General features: G+C 50.9%; 1 protein-coding gene across 1 annotated transcript in view; it reads right to left on the bottom strand.

Moving 5' to 3' along the window:
- Positions 1-413: 413 nt before the first annotated feature.
- RUNX1 (RUNX family transcription factor 1) overlaps positions 414-23,537 on the bottom strand; it is a 187,894-nt gene continuing 164,770 nt past the window's right edge. The window contains exons 6-8 of the mRNA XM_063179503.1: positions 11,136-11,297; positions 2,600-6,370; positions 414-2,254 (exon numbers count right to left, since the gene is read on the bottom strand). Coding sequence (XP_063035573.1) covers positions 5,877-6,370; positions 11,136-11,297 — 656 coding nt within the window. The 3' untranslated portion in view covers positions 414-2,254; positions 2,600-5,876. The remainder of the gene's footprint in view (positions 2,255-2,599; positions 6,371-11,135; positions 11,298-23,537) is intronic.

Here is a 23,537-nt window from a genome sequence, read left to right as displayed (position 1 = left end):
CTCCTGATGGCTCCTTTTCCCCCTGAGATGTTTTTTTTTTCCTCCCAGATAAAAAAAAAATGCACCAGGCCCACGTGCATACTTGTCAAACATTTTATTTGTCATTCACACTAATTATAATATTGAATTTACAGAGGAAACTGTGGTACAAAGAAAGAAAGAAAGAAGGAAAAGAAAGAAAAGGAAGAAAAGTGTTCATTAGAACTACTGCAGCAGTCCAGCTGCCCTGGGTAGTTGTAATGAATTCTCCTGTGGTGCTGGACACAGCCATCCCTGTGGACAGCAAGAATTTACCCTGGGGTGCTCTCTAGAGATTCCTGGAGTGGGGGAAAAATCAAACCTACTCTATTCTCTTTTCCTATCTGGTTCCAAAAATCAGCAGCCGCCCCCTGCCCTCCCTCCCTCCCTCCCCAGGAAGAAAAGTCCCTGGTAATCAATCCCTCTGAAAAATCCCCAAGCTGATGGTTTCCCCTTCAGGAAAAGTTCAGTGTGAAAGGGAAAATGTTTTGTAAACATGGCCAGAAAATGCTGAACAAATTCCCTTTGGTGCCACTCTGATGGGGCTGTGTCCCCCCTCAGCCTCACCACCTCACACTGAAATTTTGGTTTTAAAAAGAGCCGGGATTGTCCAACCCCAAATACCACAAATAACCCACAGATTTATTTTTTTTTTTTTGCACGTTTGTTTCTCCCCTACCACAAAAAAGTGAAGGATGTTGGATAGAGACCATGCTATAACTGTTTACAAAAGTGAATAAAATGTAGTTCCTCTTGAAGCCTAAAAATAACTAATTTGGAAAAGAAATAAGTCTCACTACAGTATTTCAGCAAACACAAAGGTAAGTTCATTAAAAACACAGAAAAAAAAAAACAAACCAAAAACCAGAAAAATGCAGAGTAATTACAAGCACTAAATATTTTGGCTAGGAAGCTTTGGAAATCTATTTACAGACATAAATACAAGTAACTGTGGGGATGCAACCCTGGAAGGACAAGGAGAAAAAAGCCCAGTGGTCGGGACTGACCCAGTGAGGAGAACAAAAACCCAACGGGAAATGGAACGAGGCGGGAAAACAGGGCAGAGATTTGCTCTGAGGACAGAAAACGCATCCACTCCTCCCTGAATTTCAACCACAGCCACGGAAAAGGGCACCCAGGAAGCAGCAGCGAATGTTTGAAGAGCTCAGGAAATTGGGGGTGTTTTGGCAAAGGCTGTTTGGAGGAGAGGATTTCTCTCCATTCCCGGTGGAGAATTTGTACAAATCAAACCCTTCCCAGCAGGGATGCTCTCTGCACCCTCTTCTCCCTGCATTACAGCTCCTCTCAATGCCCTGGGAGCCAGCAGGAACTCTTAAATGACTTTAAATGTCGTTGGAGAGGGAAATATTTGTCCTCAGAGCCAGCAAAATTTATGTCGAAGATGTTTGAGCTGTGTCTTGCGAAAGGAGCACCCAAGCTGAGAGTAAGGACAGCCAGGAGCTGAATTTTGGGAGGATTGAGGTACCTAAAGCACTCTGCTTACTGCAGCTCCAGACCAGAAGCACAAGAATTCTAATTTTCTGATTCCATACAGCACCCAGGATGATAAAATTTTATAAATGTATATATTATAGCCATATAAAAATAGATATTTTTGCACTCTAATTTGGAGATGGGCATGGGGGAAATGTTTTATCCAAATATCTTTTTTTCTGCCTGTTATGTGCTCTTAAAATATAAGAGGAAAGACATGAGAGCATTTTCACAGCCTTGAAAAACTTTGCCATCCTTAGTGATGGCTACAAAACCAAATATTTGAGTAAAGTGTGGTTTCTGGTGAGTGAATACACTGAAACCCACAGTGAGTAATTAAACAGATTAATTGCCAGGGATAACGAACTTGGCTTTTCCTTTCCTTTGCAGTGCTGGACATACCCAGAGAGGTTGGACCCCAAAATTTGGTTGCTGGCAATAAAAACATGGAAAACACTGAGAAATTGCAGAAAAGTGTCAGTAAGGACACGGGGAAAAGTGGTGGTGGCCAGTTCTGCATTTCCTCATCCTGTTCACACCAGGGAGAGCCAAATTCTCACCTTTAGCATGAGTGGAGACAAAGGAGAGGCACAGAAATGTTTGATTTAGGGTCTCAGAGTTTCCAGCTCCCTGTTCCTGTGAATCCCTGGTTTTTGAGCTTCCAGGGTGGGTGGGTTTCAGTCCTGGGGCAGAAAGGAGGTGTCCCACAGGCCTGGCAATGTGGTGACCACAACAACCTCACCTTGGTGGCCACATTGGGCCCACCTTGGTGGCCACAACAACCTCACCTTGGTGACCACATTGAGCTCACCTTGGTGACCACAACAACCTCACCTTGGTGGCCACATTGAGCTCACCTTGGTGACCACATTGGGCTCACCTTGGTGGCCACAACAACCTCACCTTGGTGGCCACATTGGGCTCACCTTGGTGGCCACACTGAGCTCACCTTGGTGGCCACATTGGGCTCACCTTGGTGACCACACTGAGCTCACCTTGGTGGCCACATTGGGCTCACCTTGGTGAACACAACAACCTCACCTTGGTGACCACAACAACCTCACCTTGGTGGCCACACTGAGCTCACCTTGGTGACCACAACAACCTCACCTTGGTGACCACAACAACCTCACCTTGGTGGCCACAACAACCTCACCTTGGTGGCCACATTGAGCTCACCTTGGTGACCACATTGAGCTCACCTTGGTGACCACATTGGGCTCACCTTGGTGGCCACACTAACCTCACTTCTACCACTGGGCTGAACTCATGGAATCATCAAATCATGGAATGGTTTGGGTTGGAAGGGACCTTAAAGCCACCCAGTGCCACCCCTGCCATGGCAGGGACACCTCCCACTGTCCCAGGTGCTCCAAGCCCCAGTGTCCAACCTGGCCTTGGGCACTGCCAGGGATGGAGAAGCCACAACCTCTCTGGGCACTCTGTGACAGGGCCTCAAAAATTTCACAGGAATGAATTTATTCCACATATCCCATCTGACCCTGCCCTCCTCCTGTCGCTCCCTGCTTTTGTTAAAATTCCCTCTCCAGGTCACCTGGCCCTTCCTGGCTCCTCCAAGCTCCTCTCCTCTCCATCCCTGCTGTGTTTCACTCCCAGCTCTGTGAACTTTGGTGGTCCAGTCACAAGGCAGATGTGAGAGCTGTAATCAATTACCATTTTAATTGAGAGCTGTAAGAAATTAGGGCTTGAATTGCACAGAATGTGCCGAATGGATTCTGCAACAGAGCTACTGCTCAGTGCTGGGGGACTTTCTTTTTAGGGTACTGAAGAGGTGAGAGTCCAACTATAGAAATGCTACAGCTGTGGGGGTCTCTGTATTTCTGTATTCAGCAGGGTTTCCAAACTTTCAATATTTATTTCTGGTAAAATTTGGATGTTTTCTGTCTTTTTTTCAGAGCAAACTCTGGAAATAGAAAGGATATTTCATTAAAAGCACAAGACCATGTTTTTAACAGAAACATTCTGGGCTTTTGCTGAGATCTCTTGAAACACTCCCTATTTCCTGCACAAAAACAACCTCATGGACAGTGAAAATTCTTCGATTCTTTTCAGTACCAAAGTGCTACTGCATCCAACTCAAACAAAGAAGCAAAATCATATATATATATAAAAAAAGAGAAAACTTGAAAAACAAATGGTTTTAAATAAGTCCAGCTGTTTTGCTGCCTGCAGCCAAGGATCTTTTTAATTTGAATCCTTTTAACTTTTTTTTTTTTTTTAAACATCAAACACTGATCTGAAGTCCTGCTTTCAAATACTCTCTTGAGTTGACCTGCAATTGTTTCTCTGGTTTGAGAGGTACATTAAATAATAATCAGCTCATTTGGGACTCACACGTGTCAACATCAGCAGTTTGGAGTTCAGGAGTAGTACAAGAGCTGCATTCAGAGCAAACCCTCAATAAAATAGTGCCAAAAACGTTACAGTGACATCTGATATGTTTGTGCTGGGGCGATGGGCGGCCGTGACGGCTCCTGAACCTGCTCCTAGTAAAACCCTTGTAGATTTACTACAGGGCACAACATTGGCTACATCAGCTTTAAACACCCCTGCTCTTCTCCCAGAAGATGCAAGTGGAAGGGTTGTCCTGGCCCTGGCTTTTCTGGAGCTTTCCAGGAAGGGACGTGTTTGCCAGCAGAGTGGAATGTGGCTTTGGTGCCGCACACAAATCCTGGCAGCAAATCTCACCCCGATTCCATCAGAGCCAGGACTTCCCCCTTGCCCTGGGAATCCCAGAACCAGGGAATGCTTTGGGTTGGGAGGGATCTTAAAGCTCATCCACCAAAACTGCCATGGACAGGGACCCCTTCCACTGTCCCAGGCTGCTCCAACCTGGCCTTGGGCACTGCCAGGATCCAGGGGCGGCCACGGCTGCTCTGGGAATTCTATTCCAGGGCCTCCCACCCTGCCAGGGAACAATTCCCAATTCCCAGTGCCCATCCAGCCCTGCCCTCTGGCACTGGGAGCCATTCCCTGTGTGCTGTCCCTGCAGTGGGCAGGTATTTAATTAGGGAATATTGAATTTGCCTTAGGAAGTATCTATGTCCTGATTCTTGATCCTGAGGGTCACCACTGGTGACAAAGGAGGAGGAGGGAGAGATGACTCCACCACTTGGAAAGGGACAGAAATTCCCAGGGATTTTGGTGCCTTCCAGCAGGAACTGGGCACCTCAATGCCTTTGAGGACCTAAGCTGAGTAAAATGAGAGCAAGGTAATTGTAAACAATATTTTTAGGGAATTCAGAGGTCACTTTTGCCCATCGTTATTCCAGCGTTTTTCAATGTGAGAAATTTGACTTTGGCTGCTACCAAAAAAAGGCAATTGCTGATATTTTTTTTTAATATAGGCATATTTAAATAATAATAGTATCAACAAATAAGAAAAGTCTAAATATCAGGCATAAATATCAATCAACTCATCAAAGAAATACAGTAGTTGAAAATGACCCAAGGCTGTAGCCATTGTGTTAAAAAAAAAAAAAAGTCCAAGAGATAAAAAGTTAAATTAACTCATTGAAAAAGGGGCTGATTCTTTCAGTTGACAAAGCAAGAAAGAAGCAAGCATGATTAAAACAAAAAAAGAGCAAAATCTTTTTTTTTTTTGCAATTTATAAGGTGCCAAGAGAAATAAAACAAAGTAGATGCAAAGCAGGATGAGCTGCATCCTAAAATAAGAAAACAAAACAAAACCAAAAAACACCAAAAAACCTAAACCCAAAACAAAATAAAACAAAACAAAAAAAAACCAGTAATAAAAAACCTCCATATTCTTTGGAATATACAAACAAAACAAAGAAAAGAAAGAATGAAGTCCAACATATAAAACCTCTCATTCACAGCATTGCGAAAACAGAAGCGTTCACAGTTTCCCTCTGGGAATCTTCCTATACTTCCTTACACTTAAGATGTCCCTAAGATGCAGTAAACTCACTAAGATTTATCTTTGTTTTTTGGATTTTTTTTTTTAAGGTTTTAAGTCTTAAAAATAGAAGCGAACCGAAATTCTCTTTTAGGGCTGTGGAGACCTTCAAGCCCAGGCACGTTGGGAAGCCACAGGCCTGGAATCAGGCTGGATACCCTTCTATCCACCCTCGCTACCTCTGCACCACCAACTGGGGCCTCCTCCTTCCCAGGAGCTCGTTCTCCTGCCGGGAATCCTTTGCCAGGGCCTGGCAACGAGAGCCACCACCCCTGGGAGCGCTGACTTCCCGAGGGTTTGCTCCTGAAACTCGTGGATGGACGCGGCAGGGCCCGCGGGGAAGTTTCTGGGATCCCTCCGGGCGCCGGGCAACGGGAAGCGCGTGAAGTCCTGACCCTCGAGCTCCTTCCTGACCTCCTCATCCTCAGTAGGGCCTCCACACGGCCTCCTCCAGCCTGGCCGTGCTGGCCATGTTGGTGGGCGAGTTGCTGTGGCTGCCTTCGGCCTCCACCACGTCGCTCTGGTTGGGCAGGCTGGGGTTGAGCAGCGCGGAGCCCGTGGAGGCGTTGGTGCAGGGCGGGTGGATGCGCGGCGGCGAGCGCTCCCCGCCCGAGATCATGGAGAACTGGTAGGAGCCGGCCGAGGTGCCGTAGTACAGGTGGTACGAGGGGGAGCCGGTCTGGAAGGGGCCGCCCTGGGCCTGGGAGGAGCCGGGGTAGGGCGGCGGGAGGTACGTGTGGTACCTGGAGGCCGTGGACATGGCCGACATGCCGATGCCGATGGCGGAGCTGACGGGCGTGGGCGTGTAGGTGAAGGCGCCCGGGTAGTGCATGCGCGGGTCGGAGATGGACGGCAGCGCCGGGAAGGAGCGCTCGATGCCCACCCGGGGGTCGCTGAACGCCGTCAGCTCCGACGCTCCTGGGCAAGGGAACGGAGAGAGGAATGTTACGGGATTGTCGGAATGAATGAGGAAAAGAGGAAGCTCGGACACTCCTGGGCAAGGGAATGGAGGGAGAGGAATGTTATGGGATCGCCAGAATGAATGAGGAAAGGAGGAACCTCGGACGCTCCTGGGCAAGGGAACGGAGGGAGAGGAATGTTATGGGATCACCAGAATGGATGAGGAAAGGAGGAACCTCGGACACTCCTGGGCAAGGGAACGGAGGGAGAGGAATGTTATGGGATCACCAGAATGGATGAGGAAAGGAGGAACCTCGGAGATCATCCAGGCTCAGCTGTGCCCTGTGCCCAGCTTGTTGAACTGAGTGCCACGTCCAGGCCTCGGGCACTGCCAAGGCCTGAGCACCCTTTCCATGGGCAAATTCCTGCTGCTGTCCAAGCTGAGCCTGCCCTGGCCCAGCCTGAGGCTGTCTGAAGCTACGTCAAGGAAGGTATAGGTTGGATATTAGGAAAAAAATTTCACCGAAAGAATAATAAAGTATTGGAATGCTCTTCCCAGGGAGGTGGTAGAATCACCATCTCTGGATGTGTTTAAAAGACTGAACATGGAACTTGGTGCTGTATTCTACTTGAGGTGTTTGGGCATAGCTTGGACTTGATGATCTTAGAGGTCTCTTCCAACCTCATTATTCTGTGATTCTGTGTTCCCTCTGCTCCTGTCCCTGTTCCCTGGCAGCAGAGCCCGACCCCCCCGGCTGTGCCCTCCTGGCAGGGACTTGTGCAGAGCCACGAGGGCCCCTGAGCCTCCTTTGCTCCAGCCTCAGCCCCTTCCCAGCTCCTCAGGGATTCTGCAGCCCCTTCCAGCTCCTCAGGGATTCTGCAGCCCCTTCCAGCTCCTCAGGGATTCTGCAGCCCCTTCCAGCCCCTCAGGGATTCTGCAGCCCCTTCCAGCTCTCTCAGCCCCTCCTGGGGCTCCAGCTCCTTCCCAGCTCCTTACAGAATCCCTGGAAGGGCTGGCACAGCCCTGCCAGCCCATGGAGTGCCAGCTGTGCCCCATGGGCACCTCGTCCCCAGCCCAGAGCACTCAGTGCCACCTCCAGGGCACACCTGCAGGGATGGGCACTGCAAAGCTCCCTGGGCAGCCCCTGCCAAGGCCTGAGCTCCCTTTCCATGGGCAAATTGCTCCTGGGGTCCAAGCTGAGCTTCCTCTGGCACAGCTCCTTTCCTCTCAATCTGGAATGTTCTACAGGAGAGTCAAATCCTGCTCTGCTTTCTCTGACATCCATGGAATTATGTCCAGTCCCATCCTGTCTTTCCCTGCCCAGATTAAACAAGAGCAGCAGATCCTCTTTAGGAAGGATCCTCATCGTGACTCAGGTGAATGGAAGGTCTCATCTCCAGAGCTGGCAGCTCTGCCTGCTTGAGATAACAACAATAATTACGGAAAAAAATTATTTCCAGAAGAAAGACAACTTCTCCCGGCAGCCAAGGCGTGGAGTCTGCAGCCGAGGAGCCGCGTGCTGAAGGAAATACTCCTGAGGAGGAGGGAATACTCCAGAGGGAAAACAAAGCTCTTGGCGCTCCCCAGATTCCAAGCTGGAGCAGACGGAGTCTGGGATTCTTGGAGCAGACACACTCCAGGGCCAAGCTCTGAAAGCTCAGCAGGACACATCAGCCCGCCTTGAGGAGCCTGAATTTCTGAGAAGAGCTCTGAACTTGCTCTTTGCTTCCTTCAGAATTTACCATCCTTTGTTTTCCCCTGGAAAGTTAATGGGAACCCGTTTCGTTCCCCCAAACCCCATCACCTTTAGGTCTAACGTGGGCAAACACAGGATGGAATGGAGCAGCAGGAGCTCTGCAGGAGGGAAGGTGAAGGTGGCATCTGCCAGATTTTAAATGCTGCTTCCACACCTCATTCCTGAGAAACTTCCTAAAACTGCCTGGATACATTGTTCATCAGAGGAGGGTTCCTCCTGCCCTGGCAAAAGGCAGAGTAATGACATTTTATGTCAAGATGGTTCAAATATCTCCCACATTGTTGTTTTTCCTTGGAGACACCAGGTCTTCAGTTGGGAGGGCCTAAAATCCTCCTCAGATCTGCTCTTTGTTCTGCCAAAGAGAAGATTTTTGTCAAGTGTGGGTGACAGAAAAGGTTGTGACGGATTCTCCCAGGAATGCTGAATGACATTTAATGTAAGGAATTAGAACAGGGAAAGAAGGAGGCTGATGTGGGAACAAAACCTTTCCAGGTTTCTTCACAAGGCATGGAGAAACTCTGCCAGCTCCAAGGAAAATCCCTGTGGCCATGGGCAGAAAAAGCAGCTCTGTGGAGAAGGACCTGGTGGAAAACTAAGGGGAATTCTAATTTTTTTTTTTTTTAATTTTTGATTTCTAATTCTGTATAAATAAAGAATGAGAAATTTTACAGGCTTTTTCAAAAAAGAAATGGCTTTTTCTGAAAAGTTTTCTGTGTTTTCAGTCCTCTTTACAATGCACTTATCACCCAGACCTAGCAAATAATTTAGATTTGGTGTGAGGCTTTCAAAGCAAGCTGTACATGACAGCAGCAGAGCAGGCTGGAGCACGTTCAAGTGGTTCCCTCTGATCTCAGGAGAAACCCTGAGCCTTCAAACGAGAGCAAGATGTGGAGTTAAAGGAGGGATTTTTGCAAAAGCTGTATGCAAATTAGAATGATACGGCTCTCACTCATTTCTAGAAAATTCCTGCTGCTGCAGGCACAGATTGCTTCAAGATGTGCAGGTCAGGGTGGGACTGGGGTGGAATTCACTCCGTTTTCCTGGTGGCTTCTAAAGCTCTGCAGGACGATTTGATGGACGTGGGTGTGACTGTGTTCCCAGGATGACAGAGAGATGGGAATGTTGACTCCACGATCAGAAGTCTTGATTTGTTGTTTTATGATATATATATTACATTATAACTATACTAAAAAGAAATGGGAAGAAAAGTTCTCAGAAGGGTAGCTAAGCTAAGAATAGAATAGAAAGAATGGCAACAAAGCAGCTCTCCCTGACTCTGTCCGAGATAGCTCAGTCTTTGGTTGGCCATTAATTATAAACATCCAACACGGGCCAATCACAGGTGGACCTGTTGCCTTCCACAGCAGCAGATAACCATTGTTTACATTTGTTGCTGAAACTTCTCAGAAAAGATTTTAATGAAAAGAGGTCTGCAACACATGGGAAACAAGAAGATCCAGTGCAACATCGAAAATGTCCAACGCCACCATCCTGCAGCCAATGTCCACCCAAAACCTGCCGTGCTCTGCTCTGGGTTTAGGGGGAGGGAAGGAAACAGAGCTGCAAGATGTTGGAGTACCTTGGGATGCCATCCATTCCTTGGCAATCTGAATCATTTCAATCACTCCCTACACCTTCAAAGTGTTGCTTTTCCTCCTTTTCCTTCTTTTTTGACAGTGCTCTCTTGGGCTCCCAACCCCAGGAGCAGCCCTGGGATGGTGGGAAGGGTCCCTGTCCCTGGCAGGGAACGGGATGGGCTTTAAGGTTCCTCCCACCCAAACCCCAGATCCCATTTTGGGATTCAGGTTGGACACCAGATGGAATTTCCTCCTGGAAAGGTGCCCAGGCCTTGGGAAGAGCTGCCCAGGGAGAGGCTGGAGGTGGCACTCAGTGCTCTGGGCTGGGGACAAGGTGGGGACAGGGAACAGCTGGGATTTGATGACCTTTGAGATCTTTCCCAGCCCAGTCTGGGATTGGTTTATCACAACACAGCTCATTTGTGGAAATTCTCTATTTATTGAAATTCTCTGTTTCTCTGCTCTTCCCACAAACCCCCCAGACCCTCGGAACGAGCTTTGCCAGACAGCCCCTGAAGGGCTGGGGCAGCACCTGGGCCACCAGTTTGTCACCAGGGAAGTGTCCCTTGGCTTGGGGGCAGCAGGGATGGGGAAGGGACACCAGTTTGCCACCAGGGAAGGTCCCCTTGGTGTGGATAACCCAGGCTTGGGGACAGTGCCACCAGTTTGCCAATGGGGAACTGTCCCTTTGTCATGGAAAGCCCCAGGGTGGGGACAGGGTCACAAATTTGCCACCAGGGAAGGTCCCCTTGGTGTGGAGAACCCAGGGGTGGGGACCAGGGCCACCAGTTTTCCACCAGGGAAGGTTCTCTTGGCTTGGGGGCAGCAGGGATGGGGACAGAGCCACCAATTTGCCACCAGGGAAGAACCCCTTGTCATGGAAGGCCCCAGTGTGGGGACAGGGTCACAAATTTGCCACCAGGGAAGGCTCCCTTGGCATGGAGAGCCCAGGGGTGGGGACAAAGCCACAAGTTTGCCACTGGAGAATGTCCCTTTGTCATGGAAGGCACAGGGGTGGAGACAGGGCCACCAGTTTGTCACCAGGGAAGCATTCCCTTGGCTTGGGGGCAGCAGGGGTGGGGACAGGGCCAGCAGTTTGTCACCAGGGAAGTGTCCCTTTCTCATGGAGAGCCCAAGGGTTGGGGACAGGGCCACCAATTTGCCACCAGGGAAGTGTCCCCTTGGCATGGAGAGTCCAGGGGTTGGGACAGCAGATTGTCACCAGGGAAGGTCCCCTTGGCATGGAGAGCCCAGGGGTTGGGACAGCAGATTGTCACCAGGGAAGGTCCCCTTGGCATGGAGAGCCCAGGGGTTGGCACAGCAGATTGTCACCAGGGAAGCATTCCCTTGGCTTGGGGGCAGCAGTGTGGGCACAGGGCCAGCATTTTCCCCCCGGGGAGTGTCCCTGTGTCCCTGTGTGTGTCCCCGTGTCCCGGGGCTGCTCCTTACCCGAGAGGCGGCTGGAGAGCTCTGCCGTGAGCGAGGTGATGCCGCCGGCCCGGCCCGGTGAGATGGGCGTGGCCGGGTGCACGGCGGGCGTGGCCATGGAGCCCAGGTACTGGTAGGACTGGTCATAGGACCAGGGCGGCGAGGGCTGCACCTGCCGGGAGTCTGCAAGCACAAACACACCCATGAGTGCTTCTAGAACATTATTTTATTTTATTTTATTTTATTTTATTTTATTTTATTTTATTTTATTTTATTTTATTTTATTTTATTTTATTTTATTTTATTTTATTTTATTTTATTTTATTTTATTTTATTTTTCCTTTCCTTTTTCCTTTCCTTTCCTTTCCTTTCCTTTCCTTTTTCCTTTCCTTTCCTTTTTCCTTTCATTTTTCCTTTCCTTTCCTTTCCTTTCCTTTTTCCTTTCCTTTCCTTTTTCCTTTCCTTTCCTTTTTCCTTTCCTTTCCTTTTTCCTTTCCTTTTTCCTTTCCTTTCCTTTTTCCTTTCCTTTCCTTTTTCCTTTCCTTTCCTTTTTCCTTTCCTTTCCTTTTTCCTTTCCTCTCCTTTTTCCTTTCCTTTCCTTTTTCCTTTCTTTCCTTTTTCCTTTCCTTTCCTTTTTCCTTTCCTTTCCTTTCCTTTTTCCTTTCCTTTCCTTTTTCCTTTCCTTTTTCCTTTCTTTCCTTTCCTTTCCTTTCCTTCTTTCCTTTCCTTTCCTTTCCTTTCCTTTCCTTTCCTTTTCCTTTCCTTTCCTTTCCTTTCCTTTCCTTTCCTTTCCTTTCCTTTCCTTTCCTTTCCTTTCCTTTCCTTTCCTTTCCTTTCCTTTCCTTTCCTTTCCTTTCCTTTCCTTCCTTTCTTTCTCCTTTCCTTTCCTTTCCTTTCCTTATTTTATCTTATTTCACTTCATTTCATTATTTTACCTCTTTATTATTATTTCAATATTTTAAATATTTAATTCAACATTAAATTGATTTAAATTTATTCCATATTTATTTAATTATTTTAAATGTTATTTTATTTTATCTTGTTTATTTTATTATTTCATTCCATTTCATGTCAATTTTTTTTTTCCTTGTGAAGTCTTTTTCGCTGTTTCCCGTTAATAACAGGCAGGAAAAATTATACACGAAATTACACACAGACCTTTAAGGCCACCGAGTCCAACCCACGCCCCAACACCAGAGAAGAAGAAAAGGAAAAGCAGATTAAATTTCCAAGGGGAAAACTCCTCCTCAGTCTCTGGGGCTGTGTGTCCACAGCTCTTTTAGCCAAAAATGGTCATGCAGGGCATCAAGGAGAGCTCAAATCCCACCCAGTGCCAGCCCTGCCATGGCAGGGACACCTCCCACTGTCCCAGGTGCCCAGCCTGGCCTTGGGCACTGCCAGGGATGCAGGGGTGTAATTCCATGCCAGCCCTGCCCACCCTGCCAGGAACAATTCCTCATTGCCAGGATCCCACCCAGCCCTGCCCTCTGGCACTGGGACCATTCCCCCTTGTCACTGCAGTTCCTGGGGGACACAGACTCCACAAAACCACCAAGGGATTCTTTCTGCCCACAGGGACCCTTGGGATGAGCTTTGGAATCAGAGGAGCCCAAAAAGGAGTTGGTCCAAATCAGTTGCCTCAACTCTTCCCTGCTTGTTTCATTTTGCAGGTGAAGCTGAGATTTTGAAAGATCTCATTTTTGCATGAATCAAAGGAATCAAACAGTTTCCTCTCCCCTCTACCCACCCAAATTTCCCCTCCTATTTTTAGTGAAATCTTTTCTATTTCTTCAGCTTTAAGAGCATCCTCCTGCAGCTCCTTTGAGACAATTGCCTTTGTTGAAAGAAAACCAAAATGCATGCAGATAAAACTGATACCAGCAAGGAAGGGAAATTTCCCAAGTCTGAGATGAAGACTTTGATCTCCCATCAGAAAGCCCATCTGGAAATATTCTTTTGTTGTTCTTTAAGGAGATGAGTTTTACATTTTGTTTGTTCCATCTGTTTACAAGTCAGGATTTATCCAAAACACCCAGCTTCTCAAAGCCACTGCTGAAGCTGCAGATTGAAGTTGGATTTTTCTGCTGAGTAACAAGTTCAAATTCAGATATTATTAATATTTAATTTTTTTTTTTCAGGCAGCCACCCTTCAAAATAAAATCAGTTGTCTCATGTTGGTAAAAAAGCAACATCCAGCTGCATCAAATGGGCTTTAGGAGGAACAAGAAGAGCACAAAAGCTGTTGTGTTCTGGATTGCAGCATCACCTGGTTGTTAATTTATGGTCAGAGTTGATTCAGGAGCGCAGGGAGGGACAGGAGGGAATCCAAGCTCCGGGGGTGGCATTAACACAAACCACCCAAAGCATCCCCAGCGTGAGCCAGGCTGGGTGACGCTGCAGCTTTGGGCTCTGCAATGGGGCTCGTGCAGCCACAGCTCCTGAATTTCAGCAGGCACTCCATGGATTTCAGGATCTCTCCCAAGTGCTGGACTCCCAGGAGCAGAATTCCAATAGGGAATCCCAGGCAGGACATGGGAAATGCTTTGCACAGCCCAGGAGCCCTGGCTGTGCTCTGCCTCGGGTCCCTCTGTCAGCTCCTTTTCGAGGGCTCTGCTCAGCTGCACCCCAGAATCCCAGAATTCCAGAGTTCCAGAATCCTGGAATCCCAGAACACCAGAATCCTGGAATCCCAGAACACCAGAATCCTGGAATCTCAGAATCCCAGAAGGCTGCAATCCCCAAATCCCGGAATCCTAGAATCCCAGAACACCAGAATCCTGGAATCCCAGAACACCAGAGTTCCAGAATCCTGGAATCTCAGAATCCTGGAATCTCAGAATCCCAGAATCCTGGGATCCCAGAATTCCAGAATCCCTGAATCCTGGAGTCTCAGAATCCCTGAATTCTAGAATTCTAGAATCCTGGAATCTTGGAATCCCAGAATTCCAGAATCCTGGAATACCAGAGTTTCAGAATCCCAGAATCCTGGAATCTCAGAATCTCAGAATCCTGGAATCTCAGAATTTCAGAATCCCTGAATCCTGGAGTCTCAGAATCCCTGAATTCTAGAATCCTGGAATCTTGGAATCCCAGAATTCCAGAATCATGGAATCCCAGAATTTCAGAATTCCAGAATCCTGGAATCCCAGAATTTCAGAATCCCAGAATCCCAGAATTTCAGAATCCTTGAATCCTGGAGTCTCAGAATACCTGAATTCTAGAATCCTGGAATCTTGGAATCCCAGAATTTCAGAATCCAAGAATCCTGGAATCTCAGAATTCCAGAATCCTGGAATCCCAGAATCTCAGAATCCCGGAATCCTGGAATCCCAGAATTTCAGAATCCCAGAATTTCAGAATCCCAGAGTCCCACAGTCTCAGAATCCCAGAATTCCAGAACCCCGGAATCCTGGAAGCCGAGAATCTCAGAATCCCAGAATCCTGGAATCCCAGAATTCTGGACTCTCAGAATCCCAGTATTCCGGAATCCTGGAATCTCAGAACCCCAGAATTGCACAATCCCAGAATCCTGGATTCTCAGACTCTCTGTACCCCAGAATCCCCGAAATCCAGAATCCCAGAATTCCAAAACCCCAGTACCCCAGAGTCCCAGAATCCCATGGACACCAGGAAGGAGGTGCAGGACAAGAGGGAGGAAGCAGGATCTTGTCACACATTTACAGAACACTGCGAGAAGAGTGGATTGAAACCTGGTTTCTTTCTTTCAGTGCCACTGAAATGAGCACCCCAGGGTGGGTGAGGTTGGAGGGACCCTGGGGGTCACCGGGGCCACCTCTGGGTCACCCCAGAGCCCAGGGATTGTGGGATTGTGTTCTGGAATGTCCCCAGGAGGAGCCCCCAGAGCCCCTCTGGGCTCTGCTCAGGGCTGGGCCCTGCCCAGGGCAGAAGTTGTGCCTCCTGTGAGGGGAATTGCTGGGCTCAGGCCCTGCCCGTGGCTCTGGGGCCATTGCTGGGCCTGGAGCAGAGCCTGGGCCTGCTCTGAGCTCTGCACACAGGGACAGACACAGGGACAGCCAGGGACAGACACAGGGACAGGCACAGGGACAGACACAGGGACAGCCAGGGACAGACACAGGGACAGACACAGGGACAGACACGGGGACAGACACAGGGACAGACACAGGGACAGACACGGACAGACACAGGGACAGGCAGGGACAGACACAGGGACAGCCAGGGACAGACACAGGGACAGACACAGGGACAGACACAGAGGGATGGATACAGGGACAGACAGGGACAGACACAGGGACAGCCAGGGACAGACACAGGGACAGACACAGGGACAGACACAGGGACAGCCAGGGACAGACACAGGGACAGACACAGGGACAGACAGAATTCCCAGAATCCCTGGGTTGGGAGAGACCTCCAAGACCATGGAGTCCAGCCCAGCCCCAGCTGAACCCTGGCCCCCAGTGCCACATCCAGGCTTTGTTAAACACACCCAGGCATGGGGACTCCACCCCCTCCCCGGGCAGCCATTCCAGAACTTTCTCACCCTGGCTGCAAAAACCTTTTCCCTGCTCTCCACCCTGTATTTCCCCTGGTGCAGCTCGAGGCTGTGTGCTCTGGGTGTGTCAGTGCTGCTGCAGACAGAGCCCAGCCCCAGGTGAGCACAGGCACCTTTCAGGAGCTGTGCAGAGTGATGGGGGCAGCCCTGAGTCTCCTTTTCTCCAGGCCGAGCACCCCCAGCTCCCTCAGGGCTTCCTCACAGGGTTTGTGTTCCCAGCCCCTCTCCAGCCTCGTTGTCCCCTCTGGATGTGCTCAGTGTCCCAAGGCCCTTCCCAAACTGAGGGGCCAGAGCTGGGCACAGCACTCCAGGTGTGCCCTCAGCAGTGCAGGGGCAGAATGAGCTCCCTGCTCCTGGGACAGCCAGGGACAGACACAGGGACAGACACAGGGACAGACACAGGGACAGACACAGGCCCAGGCAGGCCCAGGCAGGGCTCAGCCCCTCTCTCTCCCTGGGGCTCCTCTCCAGGCTGAGCAGCCCCAGCTCCCTCAGCCTTTCCTGGGCACGGAGCTGCTCCAGGCCCTTGCTCAGCTGCAGGAGCTCCTGGCCCTGCTGTGCTGAGGAGCAGTGCACAAAAGCTGCATCTTGACTAAAAATCAAATCAGGAACTGAAATCTCTGTAAGAATGTCCACAAAAATCCTGGAAGTCCCTGCCCCATCCATTTCCTGTTACCTTCACCTCTGGGGTTCCTAAAGCAATGCCAGCAGCCCCAGAGACCCCCTTTATTAATCTCCTCATCCCATTAAGTCTCTCTTGAGTGAAGGTTCAAGCAACCAATCAATTTTCTGTCTTGGTACCTGCATTCCCAATCCCTGAACTCGCTCTTAAAGATTCCCTTTTTGCCATCAGCCTGGTTAAGGGCCTGCACTCTGCTGAGGGATGGAAATACAGTGAATTATAGATGTACACACATGAAAGCGGGTTGTGCTGATAACCTCAGGCACCACCCTCCCAGTTCTTTTTAATAAAAAGTGGAGAAAAGCATCCCTGGAATTGCATTTTTATGGCCCAATTTCAGTACCAAGAGGCAAACCCAGCTCCCAGCACAGTTTGCATTTCCAGCTGCTGGATCAAGGGCCTCAAACAATATTTTATTTTGAGGATATCTGCTTTCCTTCAGTTTTCAGGTTTCCCAAAATTAAACTGGAATGGGTTGGAATTGAACCTATTAAAAAAAGCAACAAAGTCTTTCCTGCTTTCCAAATAAAGAGGGCTCAGGAGCTGGTAGCTTGGCATGGGGAACTGAAGTGGTTGAAGTTAATCTGGTGAAAATCTGCTGCAAATAAACGGGAGTTGCTTCCCAACTGGGAATATCTGTGAAGAGATTTCCAGGCAGAGCTACTTCAACACAAATAACCCGAAGAGTTTTGGGTCCGCACAGTTTTCAACCCAAATCACTGAAAAGCAGCTCAAACCAACACAAAACCAGGGAAGCTGCTGCCCAGTCTTCCCACTAGCGATTCCTTTCCATTTCTGCTTTTTATGGTGTGAGAAAACGCATTTCAGACATGCAAACAGTTATTAATGGCAGGCAGCCCCCGCAGGGCCAGAATTATGGTGCAATAATTCACACCTCCCCACAATCACGAGCTCTCCGGTCCCCTTCCCTCCCGCCTCACACCCCATTAAGCCCCGACTATTGAACCATCATCTTTCGTGCCTCGTCTTGTTTTATTGCCCCGAAATCGCCGCGTTCTGCGGGCGGGCGCTCAGCAGCTGTAATTAACAGCTGTAATTAACCCGTGCAGATGTTGCGCAACCTTTAACGATTTAACCAAGCGCGCTCCGGGGGGAGGGACTGGGGTGAAAAAAAAAAACTACCGAGGAGAGCGGGGCTCCCCTTGGCGGGGTGCTCGGGCTGTTTCCCGGCTGTTTCCCGGCTGTTTCCCAGCTGTTTCCCCAGATGTTCGCTGGCCCAGCTGTGCCCGCGGGGTGCAGTTACGCGCTGTGGCCGCTGGGTGGCGCTGGCGCTCCGGGCAGCGCCGGCCCCGCGGAGCCCCCGGACCCTCCTGAGCCCCCCAAAAACCCAAAACCGCCTGATCTTCCCCGGACCCCCTTGAGCCCCCCCCGGACCCCCCTGAACCTACCAAAACCCCCCTGAAGCCTCTGAGCCCCCCTGAGTCCCCCAAAACCCCCCTGAGCTCCCCTGGACCCCCCGGATCCCTCTGAACCCCCCAAAACCCCCTGAGCTCCCCTGGACACCCCTAAGCCCTCCAAAACCCCCCTAAACCCCCCGGACCCCCCCGAGCCCCCTAAAAAACCACCCGGAACCCCCTGAGCTCCCGGACCCCCTCAGAACCCCCTGAACCCGTGAGCTCCCCTGGACCCCCCTGAGCTCCTCCTGAGCCTCCCGGACCCCCCTGAGCCCCCTGAACTCCTCTGGAACCCCCTGAGCCCCCCCGGACCCCCCTGAACCCCCCCATAGCTCCCTCGGACCCTCCTGAGTCCCCCCTGAGACCCTCCAGATCCTCCTGAACCCGTCCGGACTCCCCTGAGCTCCCTCAAACCCCCCTAAACCCTCCCCCCCGAGCCCCTCCTGAGCTCCCAGACCCCCCTGAACCCCCCAAACCCCCGAGCTGCAGCTCCCCCGAGCCCTCACAGCGCTCTGGGAACGGCTCCTGTTTGTCCCCAACTGGGAATTGCCCAAAAACGCATCCCTGCTGCTCAGGGCACTGTGGGGGTGCAAGAGAGGGAGGCTCAGGAGGGGGCACGCAGTGATGGAATATCTGAGTGGGAATGGACCCCCAGGGAACCCCCAGTGCCAGCCCAGAGCCCACCAAGCCCAGCCTGGGCATCCCTGGCAGCTCCTGGAGCTGTGGCAGCCTCGGGGCCGTGCCCATTCCCTGGGCAGTGCCAGCACCCTCTGGGCAGGAACCTTGCCCTGAAACCCAACCTAAACCCCTGCAGGCCCAGCTCCTGCCCAGGACAGAATGCAGAGTAACCTGATCCACTGAATGGTGCCGTGCTCAGGGCAGGGGGTGCAAAGAGGGGATTTAAGGTCCCTTCCATCCCAAACCGTTCTGGGATTGTGAGAAATTCCTTCACACCTCAAGATGAAGGGTGAAGGCCTCTGCCAAAAGCACAGCGAAGCTCCTGAGCTCTCACAGGACACTGGAAAACTGCCCCAAAGCACAGAGGATGTAGAAATCAGTGGGACATAGAAACAGGAAGTCCTGGGACGGTAATTCCATGTGATTCTGTTTTGGAGGGGGCACAATGCAAGGCACAGCTCATGGAATCCCAGAATCCCAGCCTGGATTGGGTTGGGAAGGACCTTAAGGTGCCACCCCTGCCATGGCAGGGACACCTCCCACTGCCCCAGGCTGCTCCAGCCCCAGTGTCCAGCCTGGCCTTGGGCACTGCCAGGGATCCAGGGGCAGCCACAACTTCTCTTGGAAAAATGAAAGGATCCCTCCAAAAACGCTGTTATCCTGCCAGCCCTAGGAAGCCGTAAATCAGCAATTTTCAGTGGGTGATTGATAAAGCCCAGGTTAGATTTTTCCTTGAGGCCACAGCAAAAACCCCCTCCCTATTTCAATATAACAAACAAACCAACCACACCACGCTGGCTAAAGGAAAACCTCCACAAGATCTTTATATCCTGACCAGAAAACGCCTCGTTAAAAGCTCCAAACCCAAAGCAGGTGACAGATCCTGGAGCACTGTGGGCTGCGGGGAGGTGAGGATGTGGCTGAGCCCTGCTGTGATTCGGCATTGCAGGGAGAGCTCCGTGTGTCCCCGTGTCAAAAACAGGTGAGAAACTGTTGTAAAATAGCTGATAGATTGTTAAGCATGTACTGTTGGTTTGGTTATTATATTGTACAAGGGGTTAAAAGGGTGGTTATAAGAAATCAGGTACTCAAGGCACCATCACACACCTCAGTAAAGCGCACCACAGCCAGCCTGGACAGTGCTGCAATGGCCAATCAATTAAATCACCTTAAACCTTCATGCAAATGAAGGATCCAAACAGAAACCAATCCAGAGGGACAAAAAGCAGGATAAAAAGGAGCTTCTGAGCCAGGGAAGGTGTGCACCTCCATCTGGGACACCACTACAAGCCTTGCAGCATCCTCAAGGGAACGCTCCTGCTCGCCCTGGGCCTCCTGACTTCAGACCTTTCTTTTTATTGTAATAAATGCTGAAATAATTTCAGTACAGGGAGCCTGCTCTCGTTTTTAACACGTACTGTTAGTTTAGTTACTGTAAAAGGGGTTAAAAGGGTAGTTATGTGAAATAAGGTACTCAACATACAATAACACACCTCAGTAAAGTCCACCACGAGCCAGCCTGGACACAGCTGTAATGGCCAATCAAGGCCTAAAACCTTCATCCAAATGAAGGATCCAAAAAGAAACCAATCCAGAGGGACAAAAACAGGACAAAAAGGGACTTCTGACCCAGGGAAGCTGTGCTGCTCCATCGGGGCCATCACTGCAGGCCTTGCAGCACAATCGAGGGAATGCTCCTGCTCGGCCTGGGCCCCTTGGCTTTGGGTCTTTCTTTTATTGTAATAAACGCTGAAATCACTCTAGTACCAGGAGCCTGCTCTCGTTTTTAACATCTACTGTTATTTTGGTTACTGTGAAAGGGGTTAAAAGGGCAGTAATAAGGTACTCAAGGTACCATCACACACCTCAGTAAAGGGCACCAGGAGCCAGCCTGGACACAGCTGTCATGGCCAATCAAGGCCTAAAACCTTCATGCAAATAAAGGATCCAAACAGAAACCAATCCAGAGGGATAAAAAACAGGATAAAAAAGGGGATTCTGACCACTGAATCTGTGGGGTTCCCCTGGACCCTCGGGGCCATCACTACAGGCCTTGCAGCATCCTCGACAGAACGCTCCTGCTCAGCCCATGGGTCCCCTGCTTTGGGCCTTTTATTGCAATAAACGCTGGAATCACTTCAGTACCGGGAGCTGCTCTCGGTTTTGTCACCCGCAGGTCACACATGGCTGCTGCTGCTGCTGCTTGCTGCTGCTGCTCCCAGCCCGGATCCCGGCGGGATCCCGCGGGCCCGGCAGCTGAGGGAAGCAGCAGGGGCAGGGTGGGAGTCAGGCTGTGCAGCGGGGCAGGCACGGCTTGGAACGGGTCTGACTGCGGCCTTCATCCCCTCTCACTGCCGCCTTCATCTTCCTCTCACTGCCGCCTTCATCCCCCTCTCACTGCCGCCTTCATCCCCTCTCACTGCCGCCTTCATCTTCCTCTCACTGCCGCCTTCATCCCCCTCTCACTGCCGCCTTCATCCTCCTCTCGCTGCCGCCTTCATCCCCCTCTCACTGCCGCCTTCCTCTCACTGCTGCCTTCATCTTCCTCTCACTGCCGCCTTCATCCCCCTCTCACTGCCGCCTTCATCCTCCTCCCACTGCCGCCTTCATCCTCCTCTCACTGCCACCTTCATCTTCCTCTCGCTGCCGCCTTCATCCTCCTCTCACTGCTGCCTTCATCCCGCTCTCATTCCCGCCTTCATCCTCCTCTCACTGCCGCCTTCATCCCCCTCTCATTCCTGCCTTCATCCTCCTCTCATTCCCACCCTCATCCTCCTCTCACTGCTGCTTTCATCCCCCTCTCATCCCCTCATTCTCTCCCTCACTGTCTCTCATTCCCCACTCCCTCCCTGCCTCCCAGACCCCCCCTGCCCTCTCCCCCTGCGCTTCCCTGCCCCAGCCCCCTCCTCCAGGTGATTTCTGCCCAGCCAGCACGGGCAGAGGCGGCGCGGGCAGCCCCGAGCGCTGAACCCTTCATCATCATCATCATCATCATCATCATCATCACCCTCTATTTCCGTCCCATAAATCCCCCGCCCCATCCCGGCACGGCCACAGCGGTTGCGAAAGCGCCGCTGCCGCCGCTGCCAGGCTTTCCTCTCGGCAGCTGCACAAATTTCTGTCCCTCACACGCAGCAAAGGCCGAAAGCGGCTCCGCAGATCCGGCCTGGAGCGGGCACGGGCTGGGTGGGAGCTGGGAACTGCCCGGGGGTGCCACCCTGGGGGCACACGGGAGGAGAGCCGGCTCCTGAACTGCCCCAAAGGCTTTTCTGGGGACGGCATTTGTCCCCCTTTCCCGGCTCTTTCCCTGTCTAATAAATAGAATAAAATATAAAATATAAATATAAAAAAATATATATAATGTATATTATACATATTTTATATATAATATATAAAATATACATAATATAAATTATATATATTATATATATAATAGTAAAAATATATAAAATATAAATATGTACATCTAATTTGCATTACATTTGCTAATCTTTCCAAAGGGAAACTTTTTTTTTTTTTTTGTGGTGTCACTTTGCCTTCTTCCCTCGGAGTGTGAGGCAAGGAACGCTCTTGACTGGGCTTGTTCATTCACAGAAGTGTCTTGCCCAATCGAGGAAATGACCTGTGAGCACAGAAATACTCCGTGTACTTTTGAGCTCGGCAGAGAGATGCCAAAAGCTGCCTTAAAAAAAAAAAAAAACAAATCCAGTTTGGCCTTTCCTCCTCCCCTGCTTTTGCCATCCCCTCGCTCCTGTCTCTGCCTCTTCCCGCTCCTTTCCCTGCCCCAGCAGCTCCAGGTGGAGCAGGGGGAAGCACAAAACACGCGGGAAATGATGCGGGATGACTCGGAGCTGCTCTCCCTCAGAAGCCAGGCATCCAAAATGAGTCAATCGCCCTCATCGCCGCCTCCCTGGGGACGCAGCAAATCCCAGCGCGGCCAGCGAGGTGCGGCCCTGCCGGCAGCCGAAGCCATTAGTCATGAGCATCAATAAGGGGGACTTTCCAAAAGTCCATCCCGGGCAGGGCAGCAGCGGCCGCACAAGGCTGGCATTCTCGGCGCTGGAAAATTACCGAGCCAACTGTAAAATTCCACCGGCGGCTCCTCGTTGCCCCCGCGGGTTCGGTGCCCTGGCGGTGCCAGCCCGTGGCACCGGGGGCACAGCGCGGAGCCACCCCGCGCTCCGCAGGGAGGGTTTGCCAAGGGTTTCTCCTTCGCGGGGGAATTCACAGGGTAAGAGCTCCGTCCCTGCTGTCCCCGGAGCCCCCGCGGGGCTGCCGGCAGGTGACAGGAGCCCTTCTGGCCGGCAGCGACGGTGACACACGCGGGGTGCGACAGGCTCCCAAACCCCCGGCTGTTCTCTGGAGAGGGGTCTTAGGCAGGCACCTCCCAGCCTCAGTGTTTGCTTTCGTTTTATTTCACTGTACCTGGAGTTTTGAGAAGGCTGGAGGGCGTTTGGAGACTCTAAGAAACCTTTGGGATGGGGGATGAGGGAGTTTTCTCACCTCCTGAGGTTAATCAGCCAAACATCAGCCCCGAGCGCAAACCTTCCAAACGAGGTGGCTGAGGCTGTTCCAGCTGTGCTGGTGAAGATTTTTTCGCCAGCTTTTCTTTAGAAAGAGCTGCCAGGGAAGGAGGAAAACCAAAGGAGTGCATCCCCAATGGGTGTTTTAAAAAAGTTTCCTTCAGTCTCCTCACATCCGTGACAAGGAAGTTGATGCTGCAGTGACAGCGAGATATCTGGAGATGATTGAGGGCAGCAGGAGAACGCAACTGGGGATGTTTATATAGAGAATGTTTATCCCTCGAGTTTAACGCTGCCTGGAGGAGCTGCTCAGAGCTTTGCACCCCAAAGAAACCAGGCAAGCATTCTGAGGGGTCCCCTAGAAACCTTCTACGAGTGCCAGCAGCAGGAAGCGCAGCCAGTGTGAGGAGCGGGATTTTCACAATCGCAGCGCGGCTGCTGCCCCAGCAGGTCCGTACACAAACTAAAAACTGCTCGGTGAAACACAAACCATCCCTCTCCTCCTCCTCCTCCTCCTCCTCCTCCTCCTCCTCCTCCTGGGCACAGCAGCGCTGACAGCCCGGCTCGGAAAGGCGAGTTCAGCCAATTAAG

The sequence above is a fragment of the Melospiza melodia genome, chromosome 2, assembly GCF_035770615.1.
Source record: "Melospiza melodia melodia isolate bMelMel2 chromosome 2, bMelMel2.pri, whole genome shotgun sequence".
Taxonomy (NCBI): Eukaryota; Metazoa; Chordata; class Aves; order Passeriformes; family Passerellidae; genus Melospiza; species Melospiza melodia.
The sequence above is the reverse complement of the archived record's forward strand: the minus strand, read 5'-3'. Positions and strand labels throughout refer to the sequence as shown.